General features: G+C 59.5%; 1 protein-coding gene across 2 annotated transcripts in view; it reads right to left on the bottom strand.

The window, feature by feature from the left end:
• INTS10 (integrator complex subunit 10) overlaps positions 1-19,406 on the bottom strand; it is a 216,223-nt gene that overhangs the window by 123,198 nt on the left and 73,619 nt on the right. For both annotated transcript variants that reach the window (XM_086959984.1, XM_086959985.1), the window contains exons 5-6: positions 18,903-18,984; positions 4,300-4,440 (exon numbers count right to left, since the gene is read on the bottom strand). In XM_086959984.1, coding sequence (XP_086816110.1) covers positions 4,300-4,440; positions 18,903-18,984 — 223 coding nt within the window. The remainder of the gene's footprint in view (positions 1-4,299; positions 4,441-18,902; positions 18,985-19,406) is intronic.

Raw genomic sequence — 19,406 nt, 5'->3', positions numbered from 1 at the left:
ACCCTCCTACTGCAGACACCGCACCCTCCTACTTCAGACACCTCACCCTCCTACTCCCGACACCTCACCCTCCTACTGCAGACACCTCACCCTCCTACTGCAGACACCTCACCCTCCTACTGCAGACACCTCACCCTCCTACTGCAGACACCTCACCCTCCTACTGCAGACACCTCACCCTCCTACTGCAGACACCTCACCCTCCTACTGCAGACACCTCACCCTCCTACTGCCGACACCTCACCCTCCTACTCCCGACACCTCACCCTCCTACTGCCGACACCTCACCCTCCTACTCCCGACACCTCACCCTCCTACTCCCGACACCTCACCCTCCTACTCCCGACACCTCACCCTCCTACTCCCGACACCTCACCCTCCTACTCCCGACACCTCACCCTCCTACTGCAGACACCTCACCCTCCTACTGCAGACACCTCACCCTCCTACTGCAGACACCTCACCCTCCTACTCTCGACACCTCACCCTCCTACTGCAGACACCTCACCCTCCTACTGCAGACACCTCACCCTCCTACTGCAGACACCTCACCCTCCTACTGCAGACACCTCACCCTCCTACTGCAGACACCTCACCCTCCTACTGCAGACACCTCATCCTCCTACTGCAGACACCTCACCCTCCTACTGCAGACACCGCACCCTTCTACTCCCGACACCTCACCCTCCTACTCTCGACACCGCACCCTCCTACTCCCGACACCGCACCCTCCTACTCCCGACACCTCACCCTCCTACTCCGGACACCTCACCCTCCTACTCCCGACACCGCACCCTCCTACTCCCGACACCTCACCCTCCTACTCCGGACACCTCACCCTCCTACTGCAGACACCTCACCCTCCTACTGCAGACACCTCACCCTCCTACTGCAGACACCTCACCCTCCTACTGCAGACACCTCACCCTCCTACTGCCAACACCTCACCCTCCTACTCCCGACACCGCACCCTTCTACTCCCGACACCGCACCCTTCTACTCCCGACACCTCACCCTCCTACTCCCGACACCGCACCCTCCTACTCCTGACACCTCACCCTCCTACTGCAGACACCTCACCCTCCTACTCCCGACACCTCACCCTCCTACTGCTGACACCTCACCCTCCTACTCCCGACACCTCACCCTCCTACTGCAGACACCTCACCCTCCTACTGCAGACACCTCACCCTCCTACTGCAGACACCTCACCCTCCTACTGCAGACACCTCACCCTCCTACTGCCGACACCTCACCCTCCTACTGCCGACACCTCACCCTCCTACTGCAGACACCTCACCCTCCTACTGCAGACACCTCACCCTCCTACTCCCGACACCTCACCCTCCTACTCCCGACACCTCACCCTCCTACTCCCGACACCTCACCCTCCTACTCCCGACACCTCACCCTCCTACTCCCGACACCTCACCCTCCTACTCCCGACACCTCACCCTCCTACTGCAGACACCTCACCCTTCTACTGCAGACACCTCACCCTCCTACTCTCGACACCGCACCCTTCTACTCCCGACACCTCACCCTCCTACTGCAGACACCTCACCCTCCTACTCCCGACACCTCACCCTCCTACTCCAGACACCTCACCCTCCTACTGCAGACACCTCACCCTCCTACTGCAGACACCTCACCCTCCTACTGCAGACACCTCACCCTCCTACTGCAGACACCTCACCCTCCTACTGCCGACACCTCACCCTCCTACTGCAGACACCTCACCCTCCTACTGCAGACACCTCACCCTCCTACTGCAGACACCTCACCCTCCTACTGCAGACACCTCACCCTCCTACTCCCGACACCGCACCCTCCTACTCCCAACACCTCACCCTCCTACTCCTCCTACTCGGGTTATCAAAGGTTTGCTCTATGTTAAAACATACATTTAAAAAATGTCACAATGTATTTACAAGTCCATTCAGTCTCCAGAAACTGCAGTCGCAGCATGGCTGGGCGACATCTTCTAAAACCCAGTAATTTCAGCAGGGGTAACAACCAAAGCTTACGATGGACGTCATGAAACTTACAGAACAGAACAGTGTGAATGGTTGTCTGCTCTGAGGTTCCATCACATGGACAAGGTGACAAAATCCGATCCCAACAATTTTGGACCGGAAAAGCCACCAATCGGTGGAAGATGTTAAATCTAAATCTTGTCAGAAGGAATCGCTCCAAGTTTGAGAGATCATATGATAAATATGGCTGAATTGAAAGGGTAATCTGGATCGACATTGCGTGTTGAACGGAAGCTTTCCTTGCTTCCTTGGCGATACGCAGCTCTTCTGCGTGGCTCAAGGCCCTGACTTTCAATTCCTTTCTGGATATTTCACAGATCGTCTCGGGAGCCGTGCAATAATTCCCAAGCCCCAGATCGGTCAAAAGATTTTCACGTACATAAGCCATCTAATTTTGAGTGAGCAGTCTAATGACATACAGTCTGCCACTTTTTGCTTGGTAAGTAAATTTTTGGTTGATGTCCATATTCGACGCCAAAGTAGAAGAGGTTGAATTTTTGCTAAGTCCGCTAAACATGGGATCCCCAATTCCATGTGACACGCAAATGTAGAGACACATTTAGGTGCCGCTAATAAAAATCTTTAAAAAGTGTTCTCCGCCACTTCTAAGGGACTATTATTAGCATGCCCCCACAGTCCAGCCCCATACAGGGCTCTGTAAATCTGTAGCAGTCCTACAGGCGGCCATTGCCCGTAATAGTTGCCATTGATGAGCTGAACCATCGTATGGGGACGGCAGCCCACCTAAAGAAGTCTACGTATGTCACTGTACAAGAAGGACCCAGCATTACGTGGCTGGAAGTTCCCACCCTTGCGGTCTCACAACGACGCAGCTTGCCGCATTACGGTCCAGCGGATCACAGGTGCCCCCCTTTATTGAAAAAGGTCTGAAGTTAAGGCCACAGATTTCTGCTACAAGGCATGCAGGGTCAGTAAAGGAGTGTGTTAAGCCCTCCGTTTGAAGGACATCCCAACGGCTTGAACGTCTCCCTTAGTGAGCTCAGCTTGTGCCAGGGGTCAGTCATTGAAGAGGGGCTGGGAGACCCATGCGGCGGCTTTATATGTCCAACAGTAATCTCACCAGAAGCTCCTGCGGAGCCAGGCGTCACCAATATGTCCGGGGGCAACTTTTGAAAATACCTTGTAAAACGGATACAGCTCGTGGTTTAAAGACTGTTTCTTGAACTTCAAACTCGCTGTGGCTAATGAGGCCAGACCTCTGAGCTCCAGAGGCAAACCATGTATGGTACTAGGCAGAGAGCACAATGTGCCTATCAGCCCTCGAACACAGCCGCCTTCTTGATAAACACCCCCCCACACTTGTACTCCCTACAAACCAACCGGGGTGACCCTAACCACAGAAAGGGCCGCCATAGGGCCGACTGAAGATTTTAAGAATGAACAAAACTAATCCCGCGCCCCCCGAAACTAGTGCACGGCACGTGGTCCTCAACACCCTTTCAAGTTAGAAACCTGCTCCAACCTGGGATCATTTAAATGCAATTTGCATAAAAAGACCTGGGCCCACATTTCAGCCCGTTCTTTTTTTTATATTGATATTTAAAGATTTCTGCGCATCCCAACTAACCTATCCGCTAACTTCCAAAAAGGAAGAAAGCAGCCTTCCTTAACAGCTCCTTCCACCTGGCTACTCGCAGCCTGCTAGCCACGCCTCCTGCTTATTTCACCTAGCGCTATAACATCCCTTTGGAGCAGTGAAGCGCTTCAAACTTAGTTCAGACAGACATTCAAGAGTAGAGAAACTTTGCTCGTTTTCTTGAAAGTCAATTGGAAATCCTCAGTGGAAAACATTATGTTTTTTCATACTTACTAAACTACTGTTCTGTATGGTACGTACATATCTTTGTACACATTACATTTCAAACAAAACGAGCAATGTAAACAAACACCCACAACACCAAATGGGTTTATCAACTAACATTCATAATGTAGACAAAATAGGTTTGCTTACTAACGAAAACAGACAACTTTATATTTAGGGTTTAATAAAAACACCTTTAAATAATTTACGAGGTTCTTAATTCTACAGAATCAATGTAATAACATTGAATAAAGCCTGAATACTTTTGATGCCTGGTGAACCTGCTGGTCTGATGGTAAAGCTGAGTTCAGTGGCATGGGGTGAGCTGAAACCCAGGGTTGGCTGTCTCACACCCCCTGAAGGCTGCAGGTGTGAGGGTTTCACTCCATCACCCCCTCAGGCACAGACTGGCTTCACACCGCACTGAGGGACAGCCCTTACCTGGGTGCGCGCTCTCCGTCTGGGGGCACCTGCTCGCATAATTGAGATAAAACTCTGCTGCTTTGTTGAGATACTTGCAGAGTAAACTGGCAGGGAGACGAACATCCGGGTTGTTAATTATTAAAGGGAGAACATCACAAACTGGAAAAAATGAAAATAACACATGGTTACTTAGTGAGATCAAAGAAGATATTAATAGTACTGCGATACGATCCAATGGCGGCGGCTGCTCCACCCACACTGGTGCTGCTCCAGCCACACTGGTGCTGCTCCACCCACACTGGTGCTCCTCCACTCACACTGGTGCTGCTCCACCCACACTGGTGCTGCTGCTCCACCCACACTGGTGCTGCTCCACCCACACTGGTGCTGCTCCACCCACTCTGGTGCTGCTCCACCCACACTTGTGCTCCTCCACTCACACTGGTGCTCCTCCACTCACACTGGTGCTGCTCCACTCACACTGGTGCTGCTCCACCCACACTGGTGCTGCTCCAACCACACTGGTGCTGCTCCACCCACACTGGTGCTGCTCCACCCACACTGGTGCTGCTCCTCCCACACTGGTGCTGCTCCACCCACACTGGTGCTGCTCCACCCACACTGGTGCTGCTCCACCCACACTGGTGCTGCTCCACCCACACTGGTGCTGCTCCTTGGTGCTGCTCCACTCACACTGGTGCTGCTCCACCCACACTGGTGCTGCTCCACCCACACTGGTGCTGCTCCACTCACACTGGTGCTGCTCCACTCACACTGGTGCTGCTCCACCCACACTGGTGCTGCTCCACCCACACTGGTGCTGCTCCACCCACACTGGTGCTGCTCCACCCACACTGGTGCTGCTCCACCCACACTGGTGCTGCTCCACCCACACTGGTGCTGCTCCACCCACACTGGTGCTGCTCCACCCACACTGGTGCTGCTCCACCCACACTGGTGCTGCTCCTTGGTGCTGCTCCACCCACACTGGTGCTGCTCCACCCACACTGGTGCTGCTCCACCCACACTGGTGCTGCTCCACCCACACTGGTGCTGCTCCACCCACACTGGTGCTGCTCCTCCCACACTGGTGCTGCTCCACCCACACTGGTGCTGCTCCACCCACACTGGTGCTGCTCCACCCACACTGGTGCTGCTCTGCTCCACCCACACTGGTGCTGCTCTGCTCCACCCACACTGAGCGCTGCTCCACCCACACTGGGCGCTGCTCCACCCACACTGGGCGCTGCTCCACCCACACTGGTGCTGCTCCACCCACACTGGTGCTGCTCCACCCACACTGGTGCTGCTCCACCCACACTGGTGCTGCTCCACCCACACTGGTGCTGCTCCACCCACACTGGTGCTGCTCCACCCACACTGGTGCTGCTCCTTGGTGCTGCTCCACCCACACTGGTGCTGCTCCACCCACACTGGTGCTGCTCCACCCACACTGGTGCTGCTCCACCCACACTGGTGCTGCTCCACCCACGCTGGTGCTGCTCCACTCTCACTGGTGCTGCTCCACCCACACTGGTGCTGCTCCACCCACACTGGTGCTGCTCCTTGGTGCTGCTCCACCCACACTGGTGCTGCTCCACCCACACTGGTGCTGCTCCACCCACACTGGTGCTGCTCCACCCACACTGGTGCTGCTCCACCCACACTGGTGCTGCTCCACCCACACTGGTGCTGCTCCACCCACACTGGTGCTGCTCTGCTCCACCCACACTGGGCGCTGCTCCACCCACACTGGGCGCTGCTCCACCCACACTGGGCGCTGCTCCACCCACACTGGTGCTGCTCCACCCACACTGGTGCTGCTCCAGCCACACTGGTGCTGCTCCACCCACACTGGTGCTGCTCCTTGGTGCTGCTCCACCCACACTGGTGCTGCTCCAGCCACACTGGTGCTGCTCCAGCCACACTGGTGCTGCTCCACCCACACTGGTGCTGCTCCTCCCACACTGGTGCTGCTCCTCCCACACTGGTGCTGCTCCTCCCACACTGGTGCTGCTCCACCCACACTGGTGCTGCTCCTCCCACACTGGTGCTGCTCCACCCACACTGGTGCTGCTCCTTGGTGCTGCTCCACCCACACTGGTGCTGCTCCACCCACACTGGTGCTGCTCCACCCACACTGGTGCTGCTCCAGCCACACTGGTGCTGCTCCAGCCACACTGGTGCTGCTCCACCCACACTGGTGCTGCTCCACCCACACTGGTGCTGCTCCTCCCACACTGGTGCTGCTCCTCCCACACTGGTGCTGCTCCACCCACACTGGTGCTGCTCCACCCACACTGGTGCTGCTCCACCCACACTGGTGCTGCGCCACCCACACTGGTGCTGCGCCACCCACACTGGTGCTGCTCCACCCACACTGGTGCTGCTCCTTGGTGCTGCTCCACCCACACTGGTTCTGCTCCACCCACACTGGTGCTGCGCCACCCACACTGGTGCTGCTCCACCCACACTGGTGCTGCTCCACCCACACTGGTGCTGCTCCACCCACACTGGTGCTGCTCCACCCACACTGGTGCTGCTCCACCCACACTGGTGCTGCTCCACCCACACTGGTGCTGCTCCTTGGTGCTGCTCCACCCACACTGGTGCTGCTCCACCCACACTGGTGCTGCGCCACCCACACTGGTGCTGCGCCACCCACACTGGTGCTGCTCCACTCACACTGGTGCTGCTCCACCCACACTGGTGCTGCTCCTTGGTGCTGCTCCACCCACACTGGTGCTGCTCCACCCACACTGGTGCTGCTCCACCCACACTGGTGCTGCTCCACCCACACTGGTGCTGCTCCACCCACACTGGTGCTGCTCCACCCACACTGGTGCTGCTCCACACCACACTGGTGCTGCTCCTCCCACACTGGTGCTGCTCCACTCACACGGTGCTGCTCCACCCACACTGGTGCTGCTCCACCCACACTGGTGCTGCTCCACCCACCCACACTGGTACTGCTCCTCCCACACTGGTGCTGCTCCACCCACACTGGTGCTGCTCCACCCACACTGGTGCTGCTCCACCCACACTGGTGCTGCTCCACCCACACTGGTGCTGCTCCACCCACACTGGTGCTGCTCCACCCACACTGGTGCTGCTCCACCCACACTGGTGCTGCTCCACTCACACTGGTGCTGCTCCACCCACACTGGTGCTGCTCCACCCACACTGGTGCTGCTCCTCCCACACCGGTGGTGCTGCTCCACTCACACTGGTGCTGCTCCACCCACACTGGTGCTGCTCCACCCACACTGGTGCTGCTCCACCCACACTGGTGCTGCTCCACCCACACTGGTGGTGCTGCTCCACTCACACTGGTGGTGCTCCACTCACACTGGTGCTGCTCCACTCACACTGGTGCTGCTCCACTCACACTGGTGCTGCTCCACCCACACTGGTGCTGCTCCTTGGTGCTGCTCCACCCACACTGGTGCTGCTCCTCCCACACTGGTGCTGCTCCTTGGTGCTGCTCCACCCACACTGGTGCTGCTCCACCCACACTGGTGCTGCTCCACCCACACTGGTGCTGCTCCACCCACACTGGTGCTGCTCCACCCACACTGGTGCTGCTCCACCCACACTGGTGCTGCTCCACCCACACTGGTGCTGCTCCACCCACACTGGTGCTGCTCCTCCCACACTGGTGCTGCTCCACCCACACTGGTGCTGCTCCACCCACACTGGTGCTGCTCCACCCACACTGGTGCTGCTCCACCCACACTGGTGCTGCTCCAGCCACACTGGTGCTGCTCCAGCCACACTGGTGCTGCTCCACCCACACTGGTGCTGCTCCACCCACACTGGTGCTGCTCCTTGGTGCTGCTCCACCCACACTGGTGCTGCTCCTCCCACACTGGTGCTGCTCCACCCACACTGGTGCTGCTCCTCCCACACTGGTGCTGCTCCAACCACACTGGTGCTGCTCCACCCACACTGGTGCTGCTCCTCCCACACTGGTGCTGCTCCACCCACACTGGTGCTGCTCCACCCACACTGGTGCTGCTCCACCCACACTGGTGCTGCTCCTCCCACACTGGTGCTGCTCCTTGGTGCTGCTCCACCCACACTGGTGCTGCTCCTTGGTGCTGCTCCACCCACACTGGTGCTGCTCCACTCACACTGGTGCTGCTCCACTCACACTGGTGCTGCTCCACTCACACTGGTGCTGCTCCACCCACACTGGTGCTGCTCCTTGGTGCTGCTCCACTCACACTGGTGCTGCTCCACCCACACTGGTGCTGCTCCTTGGTGCTGCTCCACTCACACTGGTGCTGCTCCACCCACACTGGTGCTGCTCCTTGGTGCTGCTCCTCCCACACTGGTGCTGCTCCTCCCACACTGGTGCTGCTCCTCCCACACTGGTGCTGCTCCTCCCACACTGGTGCTGCTCCTCCCACACTGGTGCTGCTCCTCCCACACTGGTGCTGCTCCTCCCACACTGGTGCTGCTCCAGCCACACTGGTGCTGCTCCACCCACACTGGTGCTGCTCCACCCACCCACACTGGTACTGCTCCTCCCACACTGGTGCTGCTCCACCCACACTGGTGCTGCTCCACCCACACTGGTGCTGCTCCACCCACACTGGTGCTGCTCCACCCACACTGGTGCTGCTCCTTGGTGCTGCTCCACCCACACTGGTGCTGCTCCACCCACACTGGTGCTGCTCCACCCACACTGGTGCTGCTCCACCCACACTGGTGCTGCTCCACCCACACTGGTGCTGCTCCACCCACACTGGTGCTGCTCCACCCACACTGGTGCTGCTCCACCCACACTGGTGCTGCTCCACCCACACTGGTGCTGCTCCACCCACACTGGTGCTGCTCCTCCCACACTGGTGCTGCTCCTCCCACACTGGTGCTGCTCCACACACACTGGTGCTGCTCCAGCCACACTGGTGCTGCTCCACCCACACTGGTGCTGCTCCACCCACACTGGTGCTGCTCCACCCACACTGGTGCTGCTCCACTCACACTGGTGCTGCTCCACCCACACTGGTGCTGCTCCACCCACACTGGTGCTGCTCCACCCACACTGGTGCTGCTCCACCCACACTGGTGCTGCTCCTTGGTGCTGCTCCACCCACACTGGTGCTGCTCCACCCACACTGGTGCTGCTCCACCCACACTGGTGCTGCTCCACCCACACTGGTGCTGCTCCACCCACACTGGTGCTGCTCCAGCCACACTGGTGCTGCTCCAGCCACACTGGTGCTGCTCCAGCCACACTGGTGCTGCTCCAGCCACACTGGTGCTGCTCCACCCACACTGGTGCTGCTCCACCCACACTGGTGCTGCTCCTCCCACACTGGTGCTGCTCCAGCCACACTGGTGCTGCTCCACCCACACTGGTGCTGCTCCTCCCACAGTGGTGCTGCTCCACCCACACTGGTGCTGCTCCACCCACACTGGTGCTGCTCCTCCCACACTGGTGCTGCTCCACCCACACTGGTGCTGCTCCACCCACACTGGTGCTGCTCCACCCACACTGGTGCTGCTCCACCCACACTGGTGCTGCTCCACCCACACTGGTGCTGCTCCACCCACACTGGTGCTGCTCCTCCCACACTGGTGCTGCTCCACCCACACTGGTGCTGCTCCTCCCACACTGGTGCTGCTCCACACCACACTGGTGCTGCTCCACCCACACTGGTGCTGCCCCACCCACACTGGTGCTGCCCCACCCACACTGGTGCTGCTCCAGCCACACTGGTGCTGCTCCACCCACACTGGTGCTGCTCCACCCACACTGGTGCTGCTCCACCCACACTGGTGCTGCTCCACCCACACTGGTGCTGCTCCACCCACACTGGTGCTGCTCCACCCACACTGGTGCTGCTCCACACCACACTGGTGCTGCTCCTCCCGCACTGGTGCTGCTCCACTCACACTGGTGCTGCTCCACCCACACTGGTGCTGCTCCACCCACACTGGTGCTGCTCCACCCACACTGGTGCTGCTCCACCCACACTGGTGCTGCTCCACACCACACTGGTGCTGCTCCTCCCGCACTGGTGCTGCTCCACTCACACTGGTGCTGCTCCAGCCACACTGGTGCTGCTCCTCCCACACTGGTGCTGCTCCACTCACACTGGTGCTGCTCCACTCACACTGGTGCTGCTCCACCCACACTGGTGCTGCTCCTCCCGCACTGGTGCTGCTCCACTCACACTGGTGCTGCTCCAGCCACACTGGTGCTGCTCCACCCACACTGGTGCTGCTCCTCCCACACTGGTGCTGCTCCACCCACACTGGTGCTGCTCCTCCCACACTGGTGCTGCTCCACACCACACTGGTGCTGCTCCACCCACACTGGTGCTCCTCCACTCACACTGGTGCTGCTCCTCCCACACTGGTGCTGCTCCTCCCACACTGGTGCTGCTCCACCCACACTGGTAATGCTCCACCCACACTGGTGCTGCTCCACCCACACTGGTGCTGCTCCACCCACACTGGTGCTGCTCCACCCACACTGGTGCTGCTCCACCCACACTGGTGCTGCTCCACCCACACTGGTGCTGCTCCACCCACACTGGTGCTGCTCCACCCACACTGGTGCTGCTCCAGCCACACTGGTGCTGCTCCACCCACACTGGTGCTGCTCCACCCACACTGGTGCTGCTCCACCCACACTGGTGCTGCTCCAGCCACACTGGTGCTGCTCCAGCCACACTGGTGCTGCTCCACCCACACTGGTGCTGCTCCACCCACACTGGTGCTGCTCCACCCACACTGGTGCTGCTCCTCCCACACTGGTGCTGCTCCACCCACACTGGTGCTGCTCCTCCCACACTGGTGCTGCTCCACACCACACTGGTGCTGCTCCACCCACACTGGTGCTGCTCCACCCACACTGGTGCTGCTCCAGCCACACTGGTGCTGCTCCAGCCACACTGGTGCTGCTCCTCCCACACTGGTGCTGCTCCTCCCACACTGGTGCTGCTCCTCCCACACTGGTGCTGCTCCACACCACACTGGTGCTGCTCCTCCCGCACTGGTGCTGCTCCACTCACACTGGTGCTGCTCCAGCCACACTGGTGCTGCTCCTCCCACACTGGTGCTGCTCCACTCACACTGGTGCTGCTCCACTCACACTGGTGCTGCTCCAGCCACACTGGTGCTGCTCCACCCACACTGGTGCTGCTCCACCCACACTGGTGCTGCTCCTCCCACACTGGTGCTGCTCCTCCCACACTGGTGCTGCTCCACCCACACTGGTGCTGCTCCACCCACACTGGTGCTGCTCCTCCCACACTGGTGCTGCTCCTCCCACACTGGTGCTGCTCCTCCCACACTGGTGCTGCTCCACCCACACTGGTGCTGCTCCTCCCACACTGGTGCTGCTCCTCCCACACTGGTGCTGCTCCTCCCACACTGGTGCTGCTCCTCCCACACTGGGGCTGCTCCACCCACACTGGTGCTGCTCCACCCACACTGTTGCTGCTCCACCCACACTGGTGCTGCTCCACCCACACTGGTGCTGCTCCACCCACACTGGTGCTGCTCCTCCCACACTGGTGCTGCTCCAGCCACACTGGTGCTGCTCCACCCACACTGTTGCTGCTCCACCCACACTGGTGCTGCTCCACCCACACTGGTGCTGCTCCACCCACACTGGTGCTGCTCCTCCCACACTGGTGCTGCTCCTCCCACACTGGTGCTGCTCCTCCCACACTGGTGCTGCTCCTCCCACACTGGTGCTGCTCCTCCCACACTGGGGCTGCTCCACCCACACTGGTGCTGCTCCACCCACACTGTTGCTGCTCCACCCACACTGGTGCTGCTCCACCCACACTGGTGCTGCTCCACCCACACTGGTGCTGCTCCACCCACACTGGTGCTGCTCCTCCCACACTGGTGCTGTTCCACCCACACTGGTGCTGCTCCACCCACACTGGTGCTGCTCCGCCCACACTGGTGCTGCTCCACCCACACTGGTGCTGCTCCACCCACACTGGTGCTGCTCCGCCCACACTGGTGCTGCTCCACACCACACTGGTGCTGCTCCACACCACACTGGTGCTGCTCCACACCACACTGGTGCTGCTCCTCCCGCACTGGTGCTGCTCCTCCCGCACTGGTGCTGCTCCACTCACACTGGTGCTGCTCCAGCCACACTGGTGCTGCTCCACCCACACTGGTGCTGCTCCTCCCACACTGGTGCTGCTCCACCCACACTGGTGCTGCTCCTCCCACACTGGTGCTGCTCCACACCACACTGGTGCTGCTCCTCCCGCACTGGTGCTGCTCCTCCCACACTGGTGCTGCTCCTCCCACACTGGTGCTGCTCCTCCCACACTGGTGCTGCTCCAGCCACACTGGTGCTGCTCCTCCCACACTGGTGCTGCTCCACCCACACTGGTGCTGCTCCACCCACACTGGTGCTGCTCCACCCACACTGGTGCTGCTCCTTGGTGCTGCTCCACCCACACTGGTGCTGCTCCACCCACACTGGTGCTGCTCCAGCCACACTGGTGCTGCTCCAGCCACACTGGTGCTGCTCCAGCCACACTGGTGCTGTTCCAGCCACACTGGTGCTGCTCCACCCACACTGGTGCTGCTCCACCCACACTGGTGCTGCTCCACCCACACTGGTGCTGCTCCACCCACACTGGTGCTGCTCCTCCCACACTGGTGCTGCTCCTCCCACACTGGTGCTGCTCCTCCCACACTGGTGCTGCTCCAGCCACACTGGTGCTGCTCCAGCCACACTGGTGCTGCTCCACCCACACTGGTGCTGCTCCACCCACACTGGTGCTGCTCCACTCACACTGGTGCTGCTCCACCCACACTGGTGCTGCTCCACCCACACTGGTGCTGCTCCACCCACACTGGTGCTGCTCCACCCACCCACACTGGTGCTGCTCCACCCACACTGGTGCTGCTCCTTGGTGCTGCTCCACCCACACTGGTGCTGCTCCACCCACACTGGTGCTGCTCCACCCACACTGGTGCTGCTCCACCCACACTGGTGCTGCTCCAGCCACGCTGGTGCTGCTCCAGCCACACTGGTGCTGCTCCAGCCACACTGGTGCTGCTCCAGCCACACTGGTGCTGCTCCAGCCACACTGGTGCTGCTCCACCCACACTGGTGCTGCTCCAGCCACACTGGTGCTGCTCCAGCCACACTGGTGCTGCTCCACCCACACTGGTGCTGCTCCTCCCACAGTGGTGCTGCTCCACCCACACTGGTGCTGCTCCACCCACACTGGTGCTGCTCCTCCCACACTGGTGCTGCTCCACCCACACTGGTGCTGCTCCACCCACACTGGTGCTGCTCCACCCACACTGGTGCTGCTCCACCCACACTGGTGCTGCTCCACCCACACTGGTGCTGCTCCTCCCACACTGGTGCTGCTCCTCCCACACTGGTGCTGCTCCACCCACACTGGTGCTGCTCCTCCCACACTGGTGCTGCTCCACACCACACTGGTGCTGCTCCACCCACACTGGTGCTGCTCCACCCACACTGGTGCTGCCCCACCCACACTGGTGCTGCCCCACCCACACTGGTGCTGCTCCACCCACACTGGTGCTGCTCCACCCACACTGGTGCTGCTCCACCCACACTGGTGCTGCTCCACCCACACTGGTGCTGCTCCACCCACACTGGTGCTGCTCCACCCACACTGGTGCTGCTCCAGCCACACTGGTGCTGCTCCACCCACACTGGTGCTGCTCCTCCCACACTGGTGCTGCTCCACCCACACTGGTGCTGCTCCTCCCACACTGGTGCTGCTCCACACCACACTGGTGCTGCTCCTCCCGCACTGGTGCTGCTCCACTCACACTGGTGCTGCTCCAGCCACACTGGTGCTGCTCCTCCCACACTGGTGCTGCTCCACTCACACTGGTTCTGCTCCACTCACACTGGTGCTGCTCCAGCCACACTGGTGCTGCTCCACCCACACTTGTGCTGCTCCTCCCACACTGGTGCTGCTCCTCCCACACTGGTGCTGCTCCACCCACACTGGTGCTGCTCCACCCACACTGGTGCTGCTCCACCCACACTGGTGCTGCTCCTCCCACACTGGTGCTGCTCCACCCACACTGGTGCTGCTCCTCCCACACTGGTGCTGCTCCTCCCACACTGGTGCTGCTCCTCCCACACTGGGGCTGCTCCACCCACACTGGTGCTGCTCCACCCACACTGGTGCTGCTCCACCCACACTGGTGCTGCTCCACCCACACTGGTGCTGCTCCACCCACACTGGTGCTGCTCCACCCACACTGGTGCTGCTCCTCCCACACTGGTGCTGCTCCACCCACACTGGTGCTGCTCCGCCCACACTGGTGCTGCTCCACACCACACTGGTGCTGCTCCACACCACACTGGTGCTGCTCCTCCCACACTGGTGCTGCTCCACACCACACTGGTGCTGCTCCTCCCGCACTGGTGCTGCTCCACTCACACTGGTGCTGCTCCAGCCACACTGGTGCTGCTCCACCCACACTGGTGCTGCTCCACCCACACTGGTGCTGCTCCACACCACACTGGTGCTGCTCCTCCCGCACTGGTGCTGCTCCACTCACACTGGTGCTGCTCCACCCACACTGGTGCTGCTCCACCCACACTGGTGCTGCTCCACCCACACTGGTGCTCCTCCACTCACACTGGTGCTGCTCCTCCCACACTGGTGCTGCTCCTCCCACACTGGTGCTGCTCCTCCCACACTGGTGCTGCTCCACCCACACTGGTGCTGCTCCACCCACACTGGTGCTGCTCCACCCACACTGGTGCTGCTCCACCCACACTGGTGCTGCTCCACCCACACTGGTGCTGCTCCACCCACACTGGTGCTGCTCCACCCACACTGGTGCTGCTCCACCCACACTGGTGCTGCTCCACCCACACTGGTGCTGCTCCAGCCACACTGGTGCTGCTCCACCCACACTGGTGCTGCTCCACCCACACTGGTGCTGCTCCACCCACACTGGTGCTGCTCCAGCCACACTGGTGCTGCTCCAGCCACACTGGTGCCGCTCCAGCCACACTGGTGCTGCTCCACCCACACTGGTGCTGCTCCACCCACACTGGTGCTGCTCCACCCACACTGGTGCTGCTCCTCCCACACTGGTGCTGCTCCACCCACACTGGTGCTGCTCCTCCCACACTGGTGCTGCTCCACCCACACTGGTGCTGCTCCACCCACACTGGTGCTGCTCCAGCCACACTGGTGCTGCTCCAGCCACACTGGTGCTGCTCCTCCCACACTGGTGCTGCTCCTCCCACACTGGTGCTGCTCCTCCCACACTGGTGCTGCTCCTCCCACACTGGTGCTGCTCCACACCACACTGGTGCTGCTCCTCCCGCACTGGTGCTGCTCCACTCACACTGGTGCTGCTCCAGCCACACTGGTGCTGCTCCTCCCACACTGGTGCTGCTCCTCCCACACTGGTGCTGCTCCACTCACACTGGTGCTGCTCCACTCACACTGGTGCTGCTCCAGCCACACTGGTGCTGCTCCACCCACACTGGTGCTGCTCCACCCACACTGGTGCTGCTCCACCCACACTGGTGCTGCTCCTCCCACACTGGTGCTGCTCCACCCACACTGGTGCTGCTCCACCCACACTGGTGCTGCTCCTCCCACACTGGTGCTGCTCCTCCCACACTGGTGCTGCTCCTCCCACACTGGTGCTGCTCCTCCCACACTGGTGCTGCTCCTCCCACACTGGGGCTGCTCCACCCACACTGGTGCTGCTCCACCCACACTGTTGCTGCTCCACCCACACTGGTGCTGCTCCACCCACACTGGTGCTGCTCCACCCACACTGGTGCTGCTCCTCCCACACTGGTGCTGCTCCAGCCACACTGGTGCTGCTCCACCCACACTGTTGCTGCTCCACCCACACTGGTGCTGCTCCACCCACACTGGTGCTGCTCCACCCACACTGGTGCTGCTCCTCCCACACTGGTGCTGCTCCTCCCACACTGGTGCTGCTCCTCCCACACTGGTGCTGCTCCTCCCACACTGGGGCTGCTCCACCCACACTGGTGCTGCTCCACCCACACTGTTGCTGCTCCACCCACACTGGTGCTGCTCCACCCACACTGGTGCTGCTCCACCCACACTGGTGCTGCTCCACCCACACTGGTGCTGCTCCTCCCACACTGGTGCTGTTCCACCCACACTGGTGCTGCTCCACCCACACTGGTGCTGCTCCGCCCACACTGGTGCTGCTCCACCCACACTGGTGCTGCTCCACCCACACTGGTGCTGCTCCGCCCACACTGGTGCTGCTCCACACCACACTGGTGCTGCTCCACACCACACTGGTGCTGCTCCACACCACACTGGTGCTGCTCCTCCCGCACTGGTGCTGCTCCTCCCGCACTGGTGCTGCTCCACTCACACTGGTGCTGCTCCAGCCACACTGGTGCTGCTCCACCCACACTGGTGCTGCTCCTCCCACACTGGTGCTGCTCCACCCACACTGGTGCTGCTCCTCCCACACTGGTGCTGCTCCACACCACACTGGTGCTGCTCCTCCCGCACTGGTGCTGCTCCACTCACACTGGTGCTGCTCCACCCACACTGGTGCTGCTCCACCCACACTGGTGCTGCTCCACCCACACTGGTGCTGCTCCACCCACACTGGTGCTGCTCCACCCACACTGGTGCTGCTCCACCCACACTGGTGCTGCTCCTCCCACACTGGTGCTGCTCCTCCCACACTGGTGCTCCTCCACTCACACTGGTGCTGCTCCTCCCACACTGGTGCTGCTCCTCCCACACTGGTGCTGCTCCACCCACACTGGTGCTGCTCCACCCACACTGGTGCTGCTCCTTGGTGCTGCTCCACTCACACTGGTGCTGCTCCACCCACACTGGTGCTGCTCCACCCACACTGGTGCTGCTCCACTCACACTGGTGCTGCTCCACTCACACTGGTGCTGCTCCTCCCACACTGGTGCTGCTCCTCCCACACTGGTGCTGCTCCACCCACACTGGTGCTGCTCCACCCACACTGGGCGCTGCCCTCGGCACCCTCAACATCTCTGATGGGACCGAACAGCGACCATTCATACCTCCCTTTCTGTAAAATATTAATGCGGTTTCTACCTTATCAGGGTAACATAGTCCGCCTGTCCATAAAATATGTGATCAAATCATAGTGGCATGTGGGTGAAAAAACATGTATTTTTAGTAAGGAAAAAAGGGCACCAGAATTGTACTTTTAGCTGTGGTGCCCAAATAAAACAAGCATTTGCAATGCAACAAGTTTCGCATTACTTTAAGTTTGAGGTATTGGTGTTGCTAATATTAATGCAACCCCAATAGCTCGAACTCTCAGTAATATGATAGCTATTGCATTGCAAATGTTTGTTTTTCTATGCAATTACTTTTTAAACACTTGTGGCCAAACTTTCAATGTAGTGTCCTTGCTACCGAGTGCCAAGGAGGACAAGATCTGTTTCTGTTCCTTTGGAGAAAAATAACTACAAACATGAACTTGCATTTCAAGACCCACAACACTTTCCATCTCTCGAAGGCTGAGTCCCGCATCGGTTTGTCTTCAGATGACAACAATATTCTGTTACTAAAACTAGCTTCAAATCTCCATCATGCACGAACCAAAAACAAAAGCAGCACATGCGTTTCTGGCCCCACGTGATTTATAGGACCGCAGCCAAGCCCGCCAATCCGGTGTTGAGATATTAGCAGTACATGGGGAACCTGTGTGACAAACTGAAGGTGCGCAGTGAAGACCTCTGCGGGCTTTATTAGCGCTTACTTAGAGCCGGTGCTTTCCGGTATGTGTGTGGTGCAAGCTTCAGTGGCCGCCTGACCAGATACTTGCCACTTACTTTTTTTGTTTAACAAATTAAGCACTGACTCTTCGATAACCTGCAGCTTCATTGTATCGGGAACGTACCTGATCCCATAGAGGTCAATGGGGTCACCAAAAGTACAAGTGTGACACACAGAACGCCGTTTTACAGATAGAAGTGTGGAAAAGGAAAGATCACCGGTTTTTGGCGCTTGCTGATGACGAGCTCAGCTCGTCATCACCCACGGGTGTCGTGTGCTGATGACGAGCTGAGCTCGTCATGGTGCCACTAAAATGGCATTTTCCAGCACAGGGGAGGGAAACGCCTAGCAGCCAAGTGGTTAAGAGCAGTTGTAGTGCTAAAAGATACAGATTTAACGCAGGGACAGAGCTGAAAAGGATGACAGAGCGGTGCCGCCGACAGAGCAATGCAGCCGACAGAGCGGGGCAGCCGACAGAGCGGTGTTGCTGACACACCAATTTTTTTGCCGACTACAAAACTTTTTATTTGGGCCGATTCACAAGCAAATGAAACCACGCAAAATTGCCCAATCATTTCCGAAACCACTGAAATTGTGGAACATCCACTTTCCCTTTAATACAATCACATCACAGGTACAAAAATCGTTATTTGGCAGACTAAGCAAAAACATACTTTCCCTCAAATTTCACTAATGGAATGAGCCACACCTTTGATGGCAAAGTCATACGTATGGATTCAATGTAATAATGAATGAGGAAGCAAACAACTCTGGCCACGCATGTCGGTCCTAGAAACGTTATTGGGACTAAATTGGTGTCAGACGTGTCCAGCATCGTTTGTTTCTTACCAAATAACTTCCTGAAGCAGTTGACCGGGGACTCTTGCTCTTCAATGCTTTCTGCCTCTAGCAAGGTTTCCCCGAGGCTGACCTATTGTGAAAGAGGAAAACAGTCAACACTTGTAAAAACAGCTCAAATACAACACATAGAACAAAACAAAGCACAACTGTGTATCAGGGTCCAGGTTGGACTGCACAGAGGACGGGGACGAGGACGACCAAAGAGTCTTAGGTACTGCTCGAGAGGTGAAAGAGTTGGATGCTAACCAGCCGCAGCTGGTAACAGAGGTCATTCTGGTATAATGGCCGCCCTTCCAGCCCTCCACTTTGGGCCAAGGTAACCTTGTGTTGGGTATCAGGGAAAGGTACGTGTTATAATATAAATTAATTCCATTGAAGCCGAGGTGTAGATGATGATTGTATTTATTGAAGATGGAAATAATCAAGTATTAAAGAGTCCTGAAGATAATAGTGCGAGCCCCACCAGGAGCAGCTCCCTCGCTGCTCAGCCCA

Source organism: Lissotriton vulgaris, chromosome 3_1 (assembly GCF_964263255.1).
Source record: "Lissotriton vulgaris chromosome 3_1, aLisVul1.2, whole genome shotgun sequence".
NCBI lineage: Eukaryota > Metazoa > Chordata > Amphibia > Caudata > Salamandridae > Lissotriton > Lissotriton vulgaris.
Note: the sequence above shows the minus strand (reverse complement) of the source record. Positions and strands in the feature narration are given on the sequence as shown.